This window comes from Myotis daubentonii, chromosome 13 (assembly GCF_963259705.1).
Source record: "Myotis daubentonii chromosome 13, mMyoDau2.1, whole genome shotgun sequence".
NCBI classification, from domain to species: domain Eukaryota; kingdom Metazoa; phylum Chordata; class Mammalia; order Chiroptera; family Vespertilionidae; genus Myotis; species Myotis daubentonii.
Genome location: NC_081852.1, coordinates 20,518,517 through 20,539,924, shown reverse-complemented (window position 1 = coordinate 20,539,924; position 21,408 = coordinate 20,518,517). Strand labels below are relative to the sequence as shown.

Genomic DNA, 21,408 nt, shown 5'->3' with positions numbered 1-21,408 from the left:
CAAACACACACACATACACACACACACACACACACACACACACACAATTAATCATGAAGGTCCATCATATTAACCAAATAAAGATTTTCAGATACAGCTTAGGAGGGAGCAACAGCAATGGAATTTGTAAAAAGTTTACATGAAGAAATTCCTCAAAATATTAAAAATAGAACTACCATATGATTCAGAAATCTCAATCTGGTTATATATTCAAAAGAACTGAAAGCAGTGTAATAAGGAGATTTTTTTCACACTCATGTTAATAGCAGCATTACTCACAATACCTAAAACATGGAAGCAACCCAAATGTCTACTGATAGATGAATGGATAAAGAAAATGTGGTATATACATAGAATATGCAGCCTTAAAAGTAAAGGATATGACACCAAAAGCACAGGCAACACCTGGGATGGAAACAAAAATAGACAAGCAGGACTATGTGAAACTAAAACGCTTCAGCACAGCAGAGGAAACAATCAACAAAATGAAAAGGCAATACCTGAAATGGAAGAAAGTATTTGCAAACCATACATTTTATGATAAGGGGTTAATATTAAAAATATATAGGGAACTTTTACAACATAATAACAAAAAAACAAATAACCCATTAAAAATGACCAAAGGAACTAATAGACATTTCTCAAGAGAAGATACACTATTGGCCGACATGTACACTGAGTGGCCAGATTATTATGACCACTCCATCAGTACTTCGTTGGGCCACCTTCTGCCTTCAATACTGAGGTGATTCTTCTTGGCATTGACTCCACGAGATGTTGAAAGGTGATGTGAGGAATCTGACACCATGCCTGATAAATAGCACTGTCCAGTTCTGTAAGATTTGATGGTTGTGGAACCAGCTGCCTGATGGCTCTTTTAACTTTATCCCACAAATGCTCAATTGGATTGAGATCTGGTGATTGTGGGGCCACCTAAGCAAGGTAAAGTCTCCCTCATGTTCTTGAAACCACTCCTGCACAATACGAGCACCGTGGCATGGCGCATTGTCTTGGTGGAAAAAGCCATCTCCATTGGGATACGCCATCAACATGATAGGAAGAACTGGATCAGCAACGATACTTAGGTATGTTGTGCTATTCAGACGTAGTTCCACATGAATTAAAGGGCCCAAATCATGCCAGGAAAACATGCCCCAAACCATAACACTGCCTCCACCAGCTTGAAGGGTCGTACTCATGCATGTGGGGTGCTTGCTTTCATGCTGTTTCTGCCAAATATTCACTCTGTCATCTGCATGATGCAACTAGAAACGTGACTCATTAGATCACATGACTTTTTTCCAATGCTCGAATGTTCAATCCTTGTGTTCCTGTGCGAATTGGAGACATTTTATCTTGGTAACTGCAGACAGCAAAGGTGTTCGAACAGGCCTTCGGCTTCCACATCCCATATGATGCAGTGTACGGCTAATTTGCCTACAAACGTCAGGTGGTCATAATAATATGGCCACTCAGTGTATAATGTAATTATTGATTGGTTGACTTGGGGTGGTAAATATACAACACAATTTTTAGATAATGTATTGTTCAATTATATACCTCAAACCTACATAATTTTATTAACTAATGTCACCTCAATAAACTCCATAAAAAATTAAAGTAATTGTTGATAGATATGTACTTATTGCTTTTTTATTATTCATATTTTTCATTTCCTTCTTAAAGAGGACTCTTTAACATTTCTTGTAATATTGGTTTGATGGTGATGAACTCCCTTAGTTTTTCTGTCTGAAAAGTTCTTTATTTGTTCTTTTTTTTTTTTAAATATGTTTTATTGATTTTTTACAGAGAGGAAGGGAGAGAGAGAGTTAGAAACATCGATGAGAGAGAAACATCGATCAGCTGCCTCCAGCACATCTCCTACTGGGGATGTGCCCGCAACCCAGGTACATGCCCTTGACCGGAATCGAACCCGGGACCTTTCAGTCCGCAGGCCGACGCTCTATCCACTGAGCCAAACCGGTTTCGGCTTTATTTGTTCTTTAATTCTAAATAATAGCTTTGCTGGGTAGAGTAATCTTGGTTGTAGATCACTTTGAATATTTCATGCCAATCCCTCTGGCCTAAAATGCTTCTGTTGAGAAATCAGCTGACAGTGTTATGGGTGCTATAGGTAACTAATTACTTTTTTCTTGCTGCTTTTAAGATTCTTTCTTTCTTAACCTTTGGCATTTTAATTATGATGTGGCTTGGTGTAGGCCTCTTTAACTTCATCCTTTTGGGACACTGTGCTTCCTGGACTTGTATGTCTACTTCCTTCATCAGGTTATCCTATCCCCATTTTACATACGAGGAAATCTAAGCACATACATGCACACTCACAAGTGCACACATACATCACTAGTGAGACTAGAAAAAAGTCCATCAGTTCCTCAAATAGCTAAACATAGAGTTACCATATGACCCAGAAATTTCACTCCTAGGTAAATACCCATCAGAAATGAAAACATACTCTACCCCCAAAATTGTATATAAATAGTCACAGCAGTATTACTCATAATAGCTAAAAATCAGAAACAACCTAAATAGCCATCAACAGGGATGTGAATAAATAAAGTGTGGTATATACTCCATACAACAGAATATGATTTGACCATAAAAAGAAATGAAGTAGTGGTTCATGGTACCACATAGGTGAACCTTGAAACCATTATGCTAAGTGAATAAAGCCTATCACAAAAGACCACAGATGATAAGATTGCATTCATATGAAATGTCCAGAATAATCAAATCTATAGACAGAAAGTAGGTTAGTGGTTGTGTGGGCCAGAGAATATGGAGAAAGTGGAAGGTGACTGCTAAATGGTATGGAGTTTCTTATGAAGTGATGAAAATTTTTGGGAATTAAATAGTGGTGATGGCTGCACAACTTTGGGAATATACTTAAAAACACTTAATTTTACATGTTAAATTGTTAGATTATTAAATTTATTATATTATCTTAATTATTATAAGTGTATTAAAGTTATTAAATTGGTAAATTAGTTAAAAATGTTCAGCAAGGAGACAGGCAGATACTAAAGCAGAATACTTCCTATTGGTTGCTTTGAAATGATAGCAGAATTCTCTGAAACATCTTATTTCATAGATAAATATTATCAATGCCAAATTGTTTGTGCAAGAAATTCTGACACAAAGGTAAGCCAGAAATCAATTCTTTTTAGAATTGGAAGAATGAAAGTACATGTAAGAACAGGATGCTCAGCTAACACTCACCTCTTCCACAAAAGACCAGTACTTGCAGTTACTGCAGATGCTCCCAGAAAAGCCACTACCATTAGTCGCCGCCTGACCTGGGTGGGCTGTGATCCTCCATGGTACCATCGAGAGCCCAGGGCCAGTTCTGCCAATGCATAAAGTGACTTAAGACGAAACATCCTGTGAACAAAAAGTAGAAAGGTTACTTCTAACTAGTGGTGGTGATGGTGATGATGATTACATCAATTCCACAAACAAATATAAGTATTTAGTGGTAGACACTATTCTAAACACATTGCAATACCACACATTATCTCATTTAATCCTCAGAACAATTGTATAGAAAAGTACAACTAATAAACCACTACTTCAAGGGCCAATGCAGACCAACAAGAAAATCTATATGTATAAAAGCCTAAGTGACCATTTGACTGTTCGACTTTTCAACTGGTAACTGTGATGTGCACTGACCACCAGGGGCAGATGTTCAATGCACAGTAGTAGATCCAGAATCTGAACCAAGAGTGGACTGACTCCAGAACATGGAACAGACTGATGAATCTCAGAGAAAAGAGGGGAGGTGGAGGGCGGGAAGAGATTAACCAAAGATCTTATATGCATACTAGAGGCCTGGTGCATGGATTCGTGCACTGGTGGGGTCCCTCAGCCTGGCCTACGGGGACTGAGCAGAAACAGGCAGTCCAACATCCCCTGAGGGGTCCTGGGTTGCGAGAGGGTGCAGGCCAGGCCGAGGGACCCCACTGGTGCATGAATCCATGCACTGGGACTTCAGTAAATATATAAAAAGGCTACTCCTAACAGGGTGGAGTTCCAGACCTGTGGTGAGGACACAGCCACTGATGTCCACGAAATTTACTAAAGTGCCACATCAACAGAACTCACAGTAAAGCCATCTACTAGGAAAACTTGGATCAGTAGAACTTGGGAAAGTGTCCATGGGGAAGAGATGTCATCGTATGAAATTCACTTGGAAACGGCATGTAGAAGTGTTGCCACTAAAAGTCCCTAGGAACTGAGTGCCACTGGGTGTCCCACATGCTGCTGGCCACTGCAGCATACAAGGAGCACACTAGAATCAGAGAATAGCACCCCTTCCTTCTCCAGTCTCCCTCTAGTTCCTCTACTGACAGAGCTTAACAAAAACTGGAAAGGAAGAAATTTCCAATATCACAAATAAGACAATGGAAGATGGGTTTAGAGCTGCAAATCAACAGTTTGGTAAGTGGCACATCCATTTTACAGATGTGAATATTGAGATACAGTGACTTGCTGAAGACTAGTCACTACAGCTAGAATTGGTAGATCCAGAATCTGAACCAAGAGTGGACTGACTCCAGAGCCCGGATTTTAACTAAGACACTTTGCGGCCCCTACCTGTAATGTTAATATTACTTTTGTTAAAGTAATTTAAGTTTTAATTACAGTAAATCTTTTCCCACTCCTAGAGCCTTGGAAGCCCTCCTCCCCACTAGGTTCTTTTGTTTCATACTTATAACTTCACCTGTTCCTTTAACTTTTTTTTTTAATTCAGAAATATCTATATTAGGTCATACTGTTCAATAAACATTCACTCTTCCATCCCGTAGGTAAATAATACTTCCCCACTCTTTTCGTTTTGGGTGTGTATCTTGCAAAATGCCTTGCTATGACCAACGAAATGTGGCCCAGTTACATGAAGTTCTTTTAAGAGCTATTTCTGTTAGCCTTCTTGTTTCCTGCACTCTAACCAAGAGATTATGCCCCAGGAAGACATTAATCCTTCAACCTGGGCTCCATAATGAACAGATCTCAGCAGAGAGGCAGGCAGCATCAGGACAAGCTGAGCCAGCTGAGCAAAGCCAACCTACAAAACGCTGGTGAGAAATAAATGTTATTGTAAGCCCTGAAAATTTGGGGGTTGTCTGCTACCACAGCAAAAGCTGACGAATTCAGCATCTAAGAGAAGTTCTAACACAAAAAAATTAAGTTCATACTATTCAGCCCTATGTGATACCTAAAAGGCCCCCAAATTTTTATATTTTAATTGGACAAATTCACATTTAACATTTTGGAAATGCTACATTTCCATCCTGAATACATATAAATATACTAGAGGCCCGGTGCATGAAAATTCATGCACTGGAAGGGGTGTCCCTTAGCCCGGCCTGCCCCCTCTCACAGTCAGGGAGCCCTCAGAGGCAGGAGGCGACCTGGCGATCAGGGGAAGGCAACACCCCCATCACACCTCTGCTGCTGCCACTGCTGGCAATGCAAGCCTCGGCTGGCCCTGGTTACCTGAGCCTCGGGAGGCCCTGGGCGGCTGGGGGACTGAGGGTGGTTCCAGCCGCACTGTGTGCCTGCCGCGCCCCCCTCCCCCAACCCCCCGGCTGGGCTGAAAGGACTGTGGGACTCCGGCAGAAGGCGCAAGGAGTGGCTGGACCCGTCCACTGCATGCCTGCCACCTCCCCGGCTGGGCTGAAAGGACTGTGGGACTCTGGTGGGGCTGAGAAGACTGGCTGCCGCCATCTTGTGGCTATGGGCACCGCCATCTTTGTGATGGTGTGATGGTCAATTTGCATATTCCCTCTTTATTAGATAGGATTGGATATAGATATTGGAGAATTAAAAAACAAAGAAAGACCAGCATAAGACTGGGTCAGTCAGCAAAGGCTTTTGTTTAGTATTGAGCCTCAAAATGGTGTAGAATTTTGATCAAGTTGATAGAAATGTCAGGGGCATCCCAAAAGACTTAGGATCATCTCTGGTATCTCAGTCCAGAGAATTAATAGGAGGATATTGAGGCCAGAGTAAAGTCCCTAATTCTCTTATTCTACCAGTCAGACTGAACGAGAAGGGGGCTTTTTTTTTCTGGTTACATGACTTTCAAATCAAAGTATCCATGTTCCTCCCATTTGATTTTCTCAAAGCATAATTCACTGCTTCTTAATTTAAATTATCTTGCCCTTAGTAGGGATCTTTATGGTAGTTAACATTTGTTTATATATAAGTTTTCCTCCCCTACTTGGCTCTGAGCTTCCTTTAAGGTTAAAAATATGGCTTTTCCTCTTTCTAAACCATAGTCTAGCACAAGGCCTGTTACATTACATTATACATGTCATTTCTTCAATAGTTCTAATCTCATTCCCCAAAGTACATATAAAAGCTATTTCTATTCACCTTCTCTAGTGCCATTTTTATAGATGCCAGGTAAATAGAGAGAAAAACCCCACTGAGAACAGGTTCTATTATAATTTAATCCTTAACTTTGTAGTGAAGAAATAGTGTAAGTAGTTCAATGTGTTAATTTTTTATGAGATATCAAACAGATTTATGATCAGCTTTCCAACTGAATCTAGAAAATTGAATGGGTGAATTGGCAGCAGTTATGCAATAATGAAGATTAACATGCAAATTTATGACGTAGATTAAATTAAATCAAAAGCAGTGTTTTTTTCTTCCCTAACAGCGCCACGTGCGCGCGCGCGCGCGAACACACACACACACAGAAATGCCTCTAAAAAATAGCTTTCCATAGTGTAATGGTTAGCACTCTGGACTCTGAAAAATAGCTTTGATGTGAGCTGAAAATGATGAAGAGGTATTTCTAACCAAGAAATGTCAAGGAGGCAAGTGAAAGATAGTTTTGTTACTAAAGCAGAGCATTATCTATAATAAGTTTTTTGAAACCTGCAATAGTATATTACTGCCCTGTTTCTGTATCTATTATTTTAGGACTATTAAACTTGATGTATTGCTTTTGGTAAATTTCAAAGGGTCACAGAAATAGGAAATCATTTAATTCAACATCCTTATTTTACAGATGAAGGAACTGAGATCCAGATAAGTTATGTGGTTTACTCATAGCTAATTAATTAAAAAATATACAATCGATCTTAGAATTCCTGATTTCCAAATAAATAACTTAAAGGGGAAAAATTTTAATAATCTTCTCAGCAAAATAAATGTAATAGGCACACTTCAAAAGGAGATGAAATGCCCAATTACAGAAAGATAAAGAATGGTATAATAATATAATCCAATGTGAGATAAATATGAAAAATGATAATCATAAAATATTATTAAAATATTATTTCACAAACAGAAATTTGGCACAAAGATATAAAAAAGTTGGAAAAATAAGTAAGAGTGGCTCTAAAAATTATGAAAAGATACTTAATCTCACTCATAATAAGATAGTACAAATTAAAACTATACTGAGATACTGTCTTCCACTCACCAAGCTGGCAAAAATCCTAAAGTTTGAAAACATACTTGTTGGCAATGCTGTAGAAATGCCACTGCTGAGGAATGTGTAAATTGGTACACTCTATGGGGGATAAGTGGGCAACATCCACCAAAACCACCCATACAAATTGCATACATTGACCCAGAAATTCCACTTCTGATAAAATAGCCTGCTGATATATCTGCACACCTGTGAAATTATACACGTGCCACAGTTATTCATTGCATCATGGTTTGTAACAGCAAAAAACTAAAAAAAACACCCAACTCCAATGTTCATCAAGAGAGGACTGGTTAAATGATAAATAATATACAAGGCAATACCGTGTAGCAATAGCATGTATAGATTTGAAAAGAGTTTCAAGAGATACTATTATCTAAATATAGCAAGGTGTGGAATAGCATATATAGTGTGCTACCTTATGTAAAAAGGAGAAATAAGAATGCATATTTGTATGTTCTTATTAAGTAACTGTAGGAGAACACAAAAATGTACTAGCAATGGTGCTGGTTGGGATGGGAGATGAGATAAGAGACAGAAATTTTTACAATATACTATTTGAGTTTTAAAAACTATCCATGCAAACAAATATACAGTAGCTGTAATAATAAAGGCATAATATGCTAATTAGACCAGACCTCCTTCTGGACGACCTTTCAGATGAAAGCCGGGGCTGCAAGGGAAGCCTGGGTCCCAGGTGCCAGAGGGAAGCTGGTGTTGGCAGCCGGGGGAAGGAAGGCATACTCTTGCATGTATTTCATGCATTGGGCCTCTAGTTTCATATAAGCATTTTCACTGAAGTTTAAAGGTAGAATGCAAGGTAATATGTGCATGGTAATCAAATTAATGTAAAATATATATGCACTTTTAATTTATAAAAAATGTAGGTAATGTTAATAAATTTAATGATCCTCCAGAAATATTTTATTTAAACTTCTTCATTTAAAGAAAAATAAAGGCAGGCCCAGAAGTTGATGTTTCATTTTCCTCTGCCAGAAACTGTCATTTACCAGCCATAATAGTGGGTTCAGGCCCAATAATATTTCAGCAATCAACCCATATGATGACAAAGTTCCTTACTTAAAATCAAATTCATATCCCAAAACTCTGACTATTGGCACATCTGGAATCAACTTACCAAACTATTAAAACTCCAGACCTTATCCTGATCCTGACTTAAAATATCTGTTTGCACTTTTCTGAGATTTACCCCCTTGTATTTTTTACCTTTGACAATTGCACATTTAAAGGACTGCTGCCCTGGCTGGTGTGGCTCAGTTGGTTGAGCATCATCCCATGCACCAAAAGGCCACTGGCTCAATTCCCAGTCAGGGCACATGCCCAGGTTGTGGGCTCAATCCTGACAGTGGGGAGGGGGGGTTGCAAACAGAAGGCAACTAACTGATCAATGTTCTCTCACATTGATGTTTCCCTCTTCCTCTCCCTTCTTCCCTCTAACATCAATAAAAAAAATATTTTTAAATAATAAAAAAGGACTGCTTGGTTCTGCCAATCCTTCCACTAGTCTAAATAAACCTCTGTTGAACAATTACCAACTATTACCCAGCACTATTGTTAAAAGCAACATCTGCTAATTCTGAGGCCAAAATAAATTTCTGAGATCTACCCAAACTTGGCCACCAACAAAACTTAGGCTTCAATTTAAACAGAACTTCAAAGTTCCAAAGTGTTTATAATTTACATGAACTAAGAACTTTAGAAAACAAGAACTCAGTGTCCTTTACATCTGAATTTCCAGAATACAATACAGCATCTGGCATAGCGAGTATATGTAGATGACGGTTCAATGCATCCTATGAACCTGCAAATATGGTTGCTCTCTAAGAACAATACTGAAAATCATCACAATATGGGCTGCCCACAAAGTTTACCCCATTCATCCCAGTGGCAGCTATATACAAACCATAGAATTAAATTCAGTAGACCATCAGAGCCTCAGCCATTAAATACAGGTATAACTCCTTTTCTTGTGCTTTGCTTTTTCACACTTCTCACATATTTAGTTTTTACAGAACTGAAGGTTTGTGGTAATCCAGTGTTGAGCAAGTGTCTCAGTATAATTTTTCCAACAGCATTTCCCCACTTCATGTTTCTGTATCACATTTTGTAATTCTCACAATATCTCAAATTTTTTCATTATTATTATACTTGTTATGGTGATCTGTGATCAATGATCCTTGATGTTACCATTGTAATTGGGGACATCACAAACCATGCCCATTGAAGACAGCAAACCTAATCAATGAATGTTGCATGTGTCTGCCTGCTCCACCAACTGTCCTTGCCCCATCTCTCTCCATCTCCTTGGACCTCACTACTCTCCTGAGACAAACAATATTAAAATTAGGCCAATTAATAACCTTACAATAGCCTCTAAGTGTTCAAGTGAAAGGAAGAGTGGCACAGCTCTCACTTTACTTCAAAAGCTAGAAATGATTATGCTTAGTGAGGAAGGCATGTCAAAAGCCAAAATAGGCTGGAAGCTAAGCTAACTTGTGAACGCAAAGAAAAAGTTCTTGAAGTAAATTAAAAGTGCTACTTCAGTGAACACATGAATGATAAGAAAGGATGAATGAGAAGAAAGAAAGACAGCCTATTACTGATAGTGATGAGTTTTAGTGGCCTAAGTAAAAGAATAAACCAGCCACAACATCCCCTTAAAGCCAAAGCCTAATCCAGAGCAAGACCCTAACTCTCTTTAATTCTATGAAAGCTGCAGCAGAATCATTTGATGCAGAGGTTGGTTCACGAGGTTTAAGGAAAGAAGACATCTTCATAACATAACATAAAAGTGCAAGGTGAAGCAGTAAGTGCTGATGTAGAAGCTGCAGCAAGTTTTCCAGAATATTTAGCTGAGATAATTAATAAAGGTGGGTGGCTACACTAAACAAAAGATTTTACAATGTAGAAGAAATAGCCTGATATTGGAAAATGATGCCATCTAGGACTTTCATAGCTAGCGAGAAGAAGTCAAAGTTTCAAAGCTTGAAAGGATAGGCTGACTCTCTTGTTAGGGACTAATGTAGCTGGTAATTTTAAAGTTGAAGCCAATGCTCATTTGCCATTATGAGAATGCTAACTCTATTCTGTTTGTGCTCTACAAATGAAACAACAAGAACACATCTGTTTACAAAATGTTTTATTAAATATTCGCAGGCCACTGTTGAGTCTACTGCTCAGAAAAAAAGATTCCATTCAAAATATCACTTCTCATTGACAATGCACCTGGTCATCAAGATCTCTGATGGAGATGTACAATGAGATTAATGTTGTTTTTATCCTGCTAACACAACACCCATTCTGTAGCCCATGAATCAAGGAGTAATTCTGAATTTCAAGTCTTTTATTTAAGAATTCATTTCATATGAATATAGCTGCCTCTGATGGATCTGGGCAAAGCAAATTAAAAACCTTCTGGAAAGGATTCACCATCTATGCCATTAAGAACATTCATGACTCATGGAAAAGGTCAAAACAGCAACATTAACAGGAATTTGGACAAAGCTTATTCCAATCCTCAATAATGACTTTGAGGGGTCAAAGACTTCAGTGCAAGGAGTAACAGCAGATGTGGTGGAAACAGCACAAGAACTAGAATTAGAAGTGGAACCTGGAGTTCCTGTCAAGATGGAGGTATAGGTAAATGGGGTACTCAAAACCTCCCACAACCACATCAAAATTACAACTAAATTACAGAACAACCATCATTGAGAATCCCCCAGAAGTCTAGCTGAATAGAAGTCCTATAAGTAAGTATATAAAGAAGAAGCCACATGAAGATGAGTAGAAGGGTTCTCAGCCCCACACCAGAAATCCCAGCCCAAGATTCCAGTGCCAAGAAGAGAAGTCCCCAAACATTCTGGCTGTGAAAACTAGTGGGAAATGTGGCTAAGACAGAGGGCTGCTGGAACCCCAACCAGTTCCTCTTAAAGGGCCCATGTACTGAACTCACTACCTTTGAGCTCCAGCACTGGGGTAGCAACATGAAAGGCACCATGAATATATGGGGAAGAACTGAATTATCTGACCTCTGAACAGAGCTGGAGGGGAAACTTTCTCTCAGGCAGAAATGCTGGCAGAGGCCATTATTCCTTTGCTGAACCCTCCCCCACAGAGTCCCACAGAGTCAGTCAGCAGGCAGGCAGGCACCGTATCTGAGTCTCCATCAACAAGGCTTACACTGTTCACCTTGCCCTGGTGACTTCCTAGTGAGACTCCACCCCATCCAAGTTTCAAGCCCACCCAAGACATTGCCAGTGGCTTTCCATACAAATGACCTCTTTCAGCTCATACTTCAAATTTTCCTAAAATCTCTCTAAAAAGCAGCACCTGCCTCTAGCTGGTACGGCTCAGTTGTTTGGAGGGCCATCTCATGCAACAAAGGTAGCAGGTAAGAGCACATACCTAGGATTGTAGGTTTAACTTCTAGTCGGGTTGCGTTCAGGAGGCTTCTCTCGCTCACTCACTCTCTCTCCCTGCAACCCTCTCTAATGTAAAATATTTTTAAAAAGGCAGCATCTGGCCTCTGCATACCCTGTACCTTTTGCTAAGTGGCCCCAAGACTGGCACTAGGGGCAGCCAGCCTCTGTTTGCAGCTTGGCCTCCAGGGCAACTCCTATCCCAGCACAAGTAGCAGCCATCTGCAGATCACTCTAGCTCATGCTGGGTGGCCCCCGAGAAGGGCATAGGCAGTGATTGACCTTGCACTTCCCAGAAGACCCCAGAATCAGAGCACTTGGTGCACATAGTGCTTCAGACCATGTCAGATTACAACCCAACTACTTCTACGAGTGACTCAAAGGGCAGGCTTAGTGGGCACCAACGCCTCACTAATGTGAGTCCTGCTCTGTGGGGTTAGCCCCAGTACAGCAGCTCTTCCACTGTAGTTGCTGGTGGTCCTCACAGCCAGCTAGGTCAATCCCTCCCAGTGACTTGCCAACAGCAACAAGGCTCAGCTACAACAGGATAATATACACAACAGGATAGTGCACACATGGGTGGTGGGGGACACACATGGAAGGGACATACCTGGAGCACCTGGCACAGGTGACACTGAGCCCTATAGGATGACTACTACATAAGGCCACTTTACCAAGACCAGGAGAAGTAGCAGTTTTGTCTAATGCACTGAAACAAACAGGGTCAGATGTAATTTTAACACTAGTCTATCCAGTGTTATTTTTTAGGAGAATGTCATTTTTATTTTAAAAAGTCTAAAACTTTCTCAATCTGAACCATTTCAATACTTTTCCAATTCAATTTGACTAAGCTCTATCTGGGATGACTAAGAAGAGGTTTTTTTTTGTTTGTTTTTTATCCAATGTTTTGCTTTCTAATAACTTGAATAGATTATTCATTCATTATATTACTGAAAAGAATGATTTAATATAAAAAGCAACAAAGTTCTCAAAAATATCCCAGAAGTGTTTCATCTTCACATACTACTGGAAAACAAGATTACATGTCATCCTGCCATCATATTTCCCCTTCTGAAAACAGAAAAATAAAACCAAAACCTTGAAATTCTGAATGAATTATAATGGTAATCAGGTCAAAAATCCATATGAAAAAGTTACAGTATGCCCAATTCAACTGCAGTATAGTGACATAATTATGTCAGTGTTTCACAACACAGATGAATATACTTTTTTCTTAATCTATTTTACCAAGGCTACAACATAGAACAACTTATTAAGTACATAGTAGGCAGTAATGCAAACATAAACAAGTGTATTTATTTCACGATATTTGCAATGATTCTTTGCAAAGGGTGTGAGTTGTCCCCCAAATGTGTGCAATGTATGAAAACAATAGTTTCTAGAACATAGGAGAATAGAAAAAAATGAGCACCTGCTATTGCTGTATTTAAGATATATGGACTTCTGAGAGCAGGTTTAAGTAGCTGTAGATTAGCTGGCCAAGTTATTCCTTGTGCAGACTATAAGAATTATTATAATTAACACATTGACATAATTCATATTCATAGTTTATAAACCCCATTGTCTCACTAAACTGGGTTTATGTACTAGTATCTGCCTAAATGCTGAAACATGAGTACTGAGTCTAATACAATATACAAAGCCTAACATAATACTTTGGGCATTAAACACATTCAAATGTTTATTGATTTAAATAGTATATCATAAGTTGAATAATGCTAAATAATTATAAATAAATGACTATATAATATAGATAGGTTATTACACTAGAAATAAATACAGTAAAGTTTCTCTCTTGAGTTTATCATTGTTTTGAAATGTGTTAGCATGATACTGTACTATTCCACAAACTGAGCCTTCCTTAAGGCTCAAATGAAATTCCAACTCATCCGTATGAGTTAGATAAAGTCATCATTACTCTTAATTTCTTCTTCGGAATTCCTACAGAATTAGCATTCTGAGCCACTACTATGGTACCTTTTTATTAAATAGTTTTAATGTATACCTGTCAACTTGCCAAGGAGATCACAAATGGAAAAATAAGAAGTATGCTTTAGGCTTCTTAGTCTCCTCAGAGCCAATTAATGAATTTGAAATTATTACTAATAGCAATAACAAATATTACTGTTCAATTACACTAGAGCAGATACAAAAAAACTTAGGTTCTTTTTCTAGCTCCACTACTAGTCAACTATGAAACCAGTAAAAGCCTTACCTAAGACTATTCTGGCAGATACAAAGCACAAGTGATACTTATGTCTAAGTCCTTTCTGACTTTAAGAGTTCAATTCAGAAAAAACAAAATGTAAAAGTATTTTGCATTTTTTGTTAGAAGAAAATCATCCTAAATGCTTATAATGAGATAGCATGCTACATTAGCCTCACTTGTTTAAGCAAATTGTACATAATCCAAAATGTACAACTGCCATTATTTCATTCAAGTCATTAATTAGCTATCTATTGAGCAAGGTATTGTGAGGACACTACAAGAGGCACAAAAATGAGCAAGACACAGACCTACAAACACCTTATAATTTGAACACAAAACAGCTATTCAAATAACGATAAGGGAAGGCAGGGGGAAAAGATAAGAGCTACAAGAACATATTGACAGGAATTCAAAGAAAGGAACTATTACATTAGGTTAGAAAGTTGGAAAGGGCTCAAGAAAAACAACAAGGAAGAAGATTTGCTTAGGATAGGAAAAAGCTAAGCATTCTTCACAAACAAGTTTGGCTGAACACATTATCTTAGAAGAGTTTGCCATTTTTTTGCTTTGTCATTTTTTTTCCTGAGGAATGAAGCTACTAGAAATATCTTAAGCTTTAATTATGCCAAATAATTTTTAAAACATTCTATACATTTCTTTTAGATGAAATTAATCAGATTGAAAGTTCTGCATTGGAGACACCAGGATGACTGCCAAAATACAGTAAAGATTAATGTTCACATCTAGAAAAAATGCATTTTCATACCTCAAAGTGACATTACTGATGGAACAAATGAGGAAAACTCACACTTTTAGCTAGCTCTGTTCAGAACTTTTTAAAATAATCTGGGTGAGAATGTAAAGTTATTTTAAGTCATATAAGTCTTTAACAGTAAAAAAAATTACTGTAGGAACAAGAATCATCTCATAGAAATGTTGGGCTTGACACAGAACTTTTGTACATATTTGTGCTAAATGAATAGGCTATGGAAAATGTCAATATCCTATAGGACTCAACTTTCTTTTTTAAAAAAATATATTTTATTGATTTTTTACAGAGAGGAAGGGAGAGGGACAGAGGGTTAGAAGCATCGATGAGGGAGAAACATCGATCAGCCACCTCCTGCACATCTCCTACTGGGGATGTGCCCGCAACCAAAGTACATGCCCTTGACCAGAATCGAACCTGGGACCTTTCAGTCCACAGGCTGATGCTCTATCCACTGAGCCAAACCAGTTAGGGCAGGACTCAACTTTCTGATACCACCATGGCTCAACTTCTCAAAAACACGCACACGCACACACACACACACACACACACACACACACACAGAGCCTTTTTACTGCAATAATAAAACCTGAAACTTATGGCTGGTGAAGGAAGAAATGAAGAGTGGCAATTTCCTTCCCCAAATACTGCACTGAAAAACAAAGCGAGGAGAAGAAAGGGGGAAAAAAATCAACCAAAGAAACAGTCTATTTAAAAACAAACAAACAAACTACCCAGGAAACTACAGAAACAATGATGACTAATAGAAATTTTCTAAAACCTTTAGGATGAGCTAATGCGTTGAGATCAGCAATTTCACTTCTGGGGATTTGTCCAAAATAAAGAAAATCGCTATTTCAAAGAGATATTGGTACCTGCATTTTCATTGCAGCATTATTTACAACTAGAGGCCTGATGCACGAAAATTCGTGCAAGAGTAGACCTTCCTTCCCCCGGCTGCTGGCACCGGCTTCCCTCTGGCACCTGGGACCCAGGCTGGCTTTCCTCGGGCTGCCCACAGGCACCTGGGATCTGGGCTGACTTCCCTCTGGCCCGGCTTCGTCAGGAAGGACGTGCAGAAGACGTCTGGTCTACTTAGCATATTACCCTTTTATTATTATAAAAGATAGTCAAGTCATGTCAATAACCTACATGCCTATCAACAGATGAATGGATAAGAAAATGTGGTATATTTTTATTCGTAGATAGAATGGATTGTTATTTGGCCCTAAAAAAGAAGGGGATCTTGTCATTTGCAACAACATGGAATTAAGTCACACTGAGAGACAAATATCATAAAGTATAAGATTCACTTCTATGTAAAATCGAAAAAAAGAAAACACAAAAAAGAAAGCTCAAGAAAACAGATTGGTAGTTGCCAGAGGTGGGATATGAGGTGTGGGCAAAATAGGTGAAGGTGACCAAAAGGTGCAAATTTTCAGTCTTAAAATAAGCAAGTCCTGAGGATGTAATGTGCAACATAGTTAATAATACTATATTGTATATTTGAAAGTTGCTAAGAGAGAGTTAATCTTTTTTTTTAATCCTCATGTGAGGCTATTTTTTAAAAAATATATATTTTATTGATTTTTTACAGAGAGGAAGGGAGAGGGATAGAAAGTTAGAAACATCGATGAGAGAGAAACATCGATCAGCTGCCTCCTGCACACTCCCTACTGGGGATGTGCCCGCAACCAAGGTACATGCCCTTGACTGGAATCGAACCTGGGTCCCTTGAGTCCGCAGGCCAACACTCTATCCACTGAGCCAAACCAGTTAGGGCATGAGGCTATTTTTCCATTGATTTTTAGAGAGAGTGGAAGGGAGGGAGAGAGACACACAGAGAGAAATATTGATGTGAGAGAGACACATCAATTGGTTGTCTCCTGCATGCACCCCCATCAGGGCTGGTATTGAGCCTGCAACTAAGGTACATGTCCTTGACTGGAATCAAACCTGGAACCCTTCAGTCCACTTGGCAATGCCCTATTCACTGAGCAAATCCAGCGAGGGCAAGAGAGTCAATCCAAAAAGTTCTCATCACAAGAAAAAAGTTAGTAACTATGTGTGCTGATGGATGTTAACTAGACTTACTGTGATCATTTTTCAATATATACAAATATCAAATTATTATGTTGTGCACCTAAAATGAATAAAATGTTATGTCAACTATATCTCAATTTTAAAAAGCATTTACTTTAAAAATGATAATGAATACACTGTCAGGATCCACTTGATACATGTAAAACAATGGTCAGAAAAAAATGCACAGAACTTAATGTTTTTATCAATTAGAACTGAAAGAAAATAAATGAATTAATTTTAAAGCTAAAAAAAACATAAAGAACAATAGAAAAGGCAAAAGATAAATAAAAAAGAAATAAAGATAAAAGCGCATATAAGTGAGGTAAATAGGAGAAAAGCAGTAATTCTGGTTAATAAACTGCCGTGTTTAAAAAATAATAAAATAAACAGCTAGCTAGCTTAAGAAAAAGTTGGGGGGGGAGTGGAGACACAAATATACAAATAGGGAAATAACCTTTGAAACAAAATAAATTTTAAATATCATGAGACTACTTTGCAGATTTCTCAGCACATAAATTTGAAAACCTTGGTAAAGTAGAAATTACCTAGGGAAAACAAAGTTGAACAAAACTGACATCATTAGGATAATAAAGCTTAAACAAGCAAATTTACATAGAGAAAGTCATTAATGAACCATTTAAAAAAGACCCCTCCCCCAGGCCCTCAGACTGAAGTGTTACGGGTTTGGTTCCAGTCAAGGGCACCTGTACTTCAGTTGATTAAAACACACACACACACACACACACACCAAAAGAGAATATAAATTGGCACTTTTTAAATAATATAATAAAATATATATGCTTCAGTCTTAAAGTCAGCATCTTCTCTAATGGGAAAATACCAGAGGTATTTCCACTAAGAATAGGAACAATGTAAGAATATCCATACTATTCAACACAGTACAGTAGAAATTGGTTAGTGCAATTAGATAAGAAAATGCAACTACACAAAAGAATTGGTAGAGAAGTAAAATTATTAGTATTTGAAAATGATATAATACCTGGAAAGAGCATAGTTTCCCAAATCATGGCTCTATTAATTTTGGGGGGACATAATTCTTGGTTTGGGGAGGCTGTCCCATGCATTGTAGGATGTTTAACAGCATCTCTGGCTTTTACACTCTAGATGCCAGTAGCACATTCCTCACCCAGTTATGACCACCTGAACCAGTGGTTCTCAACCTTCCTAATGCCATGACCCTTTAATACAGTTCTTCATGTTGTGGTGACCCCCAACCATAAAATTATTTTCGTTGCTACTTCATAACTGTAATTTTGCTACTGTTATGAATCGTAATGTAAATATCTGATATGCAGGATGTATTTAGGTGACCCCTTTGAAAGGATTGTGACCCACAGTTTGAGAACCATTGACCTAATCTGTCTTCAGACATTAACAAATGTCCATAGGGGATACAATGAGCTAGGTTGAGAACCAATGCCTTAAATAATCTATAACAATAAAAACATAATATGCTAATTAGACCAGATGCCCTTCCAGACGACCTTCTGGAAGAAGCTGAGGCTGCAAGGGAAGCCTGGGTCCCAGGTGCCAGAGGGAAGCTGGTGCAGGCAGCCAGGGGAAGGAAGGCCTAACTCTTTCACAAATTTCATGCATCGAGCCTCTAGTTAATGATAAAACTAATTCAAACACTTATATTTGCTGCTGTTACCTTTGCTTTTAGAGTCAGATTAAAAAAAGTATTGACAAGAAATATGTCAAATAGCTTACTCCATATGTTTTTCTTTTAGGAGTTTCATTGTTTAGGTCTATGTTCAAGTTTTTAATCCATTTTTTTGGTTAATCCTCACTTGAGGATATTTTTTCCACTGATTTTTAGAGAGACTGGAAGGGAGGGAAGGGAGGAAGGGGAAAGAGGAGAGAGAGAGAGAGAGAGAGAGAGAGAGAGAGAGAGAGAGAGAGAGAGAGAGAGAGAGAGAGAGAGATGTAAGAGAGACATATCAATCAGTTGTCTCCCGAACACCCCTGACCTGGAGGCTGGAATGAAACCTGCAACCCAGGTATGCGCCCTTGACCTGGAATGGAACCCACAACCCTTCAGTGTGTGGATGTGGCTCCAATCACTGAGCAACACCTACCAGGGCTTTAACCCATTTGTAAGTTATTTTTTGTGTATGGTGTAAGGTAGTGGTCCAATTTCATTCTTTTGCATATGGCTATCCAGTTTCCCCAACACAATTTATTAAAGAGACTGTTCTTTCCCCCTTTGTGTATTCTTGGTTCCTTTGTCAGAAATTAATTGACCATATATGGATGGGTTGATTTCTGGGCTCTCTATTCTGTTCCATTGATCTGTGTCTGGTTTTTTTTATCAATAGCACACTGTTTGAGTACTAGAGCTTTGTAATATAGTACGAAATCAGAAAGCATGATGCCTCTGGATTCTTTTTTCTTTCTCAGGATTGCTTTGTCTTTCAGGGTCTTTTACGGTTTTATATAAATTTTAGGACTATTTGTTCTATCTTAGTGAAAAATGCCATTGAACTTTTGATAAAGATTGCATTGAATCTGCTATATTCGGGTAGTAATTTCTCTTTATGATAGTTTATTAGTGTAGAGAAATGCAACAGATTTTTGTATATTGATTTTATATCCTGAAACTTTACTGAATTTATTAGTTCTGTTTATTGGTGTTCTTTAGGGTTTTCTATAATATCATGTCATTTGCAAACAGTGGTAGTTTTACATCTTTATTTCCAATTTGGATGCCTTTTATTTCTTTTCTTGCCTAATTGCTCTGGCTATTCTAGGGGTTCAAAGTCCCAAAGGTCAAAACCCTGGGTTGCCTCTAGGCTCCAAGGCAGGCTGCTGGTCAGCTCTTTCTTACAGAGGCCTTTTCTTTTAATGTTATCGAAAGTTTGAAAAATGAAAAGGAAATAAATCCATAATTTTGCCAGCCTCATATATTAGACCTGCGATACATTTTTAAATGTTATTTTCTGATAAAGTGTTCTAGAGATATGTTATACAACAATGTGAATATATTTAACACTACTGAATTTAAGATGATAAATTTAATGTTCTGTGTTTCTCACCACAATCTACACTAATAAAAGACAAAGATGCTAACTGACCATACCTTCACTATGCCCTAAGCCACACCCACCAGCCAATCAGAGCAACTATATGCAAATTAACCCAAACAAGATGGCGGCCGGCAGCCATGGAGCTGGAGCAAGCAGGAAGCCTGGTTGCTTGGGCGATGAAGGAAGCCAAGCTTCCCGCCAGCCTTCAGCTGGCTGAGGCCTCTGCTCATGGCAACAAAGTTTCAAATATAGCCCTGACCAGTTTGGCTCAGTGGCTAGAGCAGGGGTGGGCAAACTTTTTGACACGAGGGCCACAATGGGTTCTTAAACTGGACCGGAGGGCCGGAACAAAAGCATGGATGGAGTGTTTGTGTGAACTAATATAAATTCAAAGTAAACATCATTACATAAAAGGGTATGGTCTTTTTTTTTTTTTAGTTTTATTCATTTCAAACGGGCCGGATCCGGCCCGCGGGCCGTAGTTTGCCCACGGCTGGGCTAGAGCATCGGCCTGTGGACTGAAGAGTCCCAAGTTTGATTCCGGTCAAGGGCATGTACCTTGGTTGCGGGCACATCCCCAGTGGGGGTGTCCAGGAGGCAGCTGACCGATGTTTCTCTCTCATGGATTATTCTAACTCTCTATCCCTCTCCCTTCCTCTCTGTGAAAAATCAATAATATATATATATTTTTTAAAAGTTTCAATTATAGAAGAAAAATAAACCCAGATACCTGCTTCCAGCCAGCCTCCACTGGGAGCTTGGGTGGCTGAGGTTGTGGCCAGCCTTCAAACAGCCATCACCCCCTCACCCAGGCTGGCTACACCCTCATGGGGTGAGGGTCCCCGCTGGGGGGGCTTAGGCAGCCTGAAAACGGCCCTCAGCCCCTCACCCAGACTGGCCAGGCACTCCAGCAGGACCCCCCACCCTGAAGGGGCTGTGGCCAGCCTGCAAACAGCCATTAGCCTCTCACCCAGGCTGGCCAGGCACTCTTCTACACTAATAAAAGAGAAACATAGTAATTGGTGTACGACCGCTACCCTTTTCATTGGCTAATCAGCGAGATATGCAAATTAACTGTCAGCCAAGATGGCGACCAGCAGCTAGGCAGCTTGAAACTAACATGAGGCTTGCTTGCCTCAGTGACGGAGGAAATCAACGTTCCCCGCCTGCGGCTGCAGGCCTCTGAGCCTGCAGTTTCAAACATTGTAACAAATACCGCCGGACTTCAGCCAGCAGGATCGCAACATTGTATGCAAAAGCCAGAAACCTACTTTCAGCAGCGGAGGCCTAAGAGCTGGAGCCAAGCCTCAGGCTAAAGCTGGCCCAGAATAAAAAAAAAAAAAAAGGAAAAAAGGAGCAGTTGGGAGCATCAG

General features: G+C 39.0%; 1 protein-coding gene across 1 annotated transcript in view; it reads right to left on the bottom strand.

Moving 5' to 3' along the window:
• The window catches only part of MICU1 (mitochondrial calcium uptake 1), a 170,281-nt gene that overhangs the window by 128,217 nt on the left and 20,656 nt on the right, over positions 1 to 21,408 (bottom strand). The window contains exon 2 of the mRNA XM_059662425.1: positions 3,238 to 3,399. Within this exon, the coding sequence (XP_059518408.1) occupies positions 3,238 to 3,398 (161 nt within the window). The 5' untranslated portion in view covers position 3,399. The remainder of the gene's footprint in view (positions 1 to 3,237; positions 3,400 to 21,408) is intronic.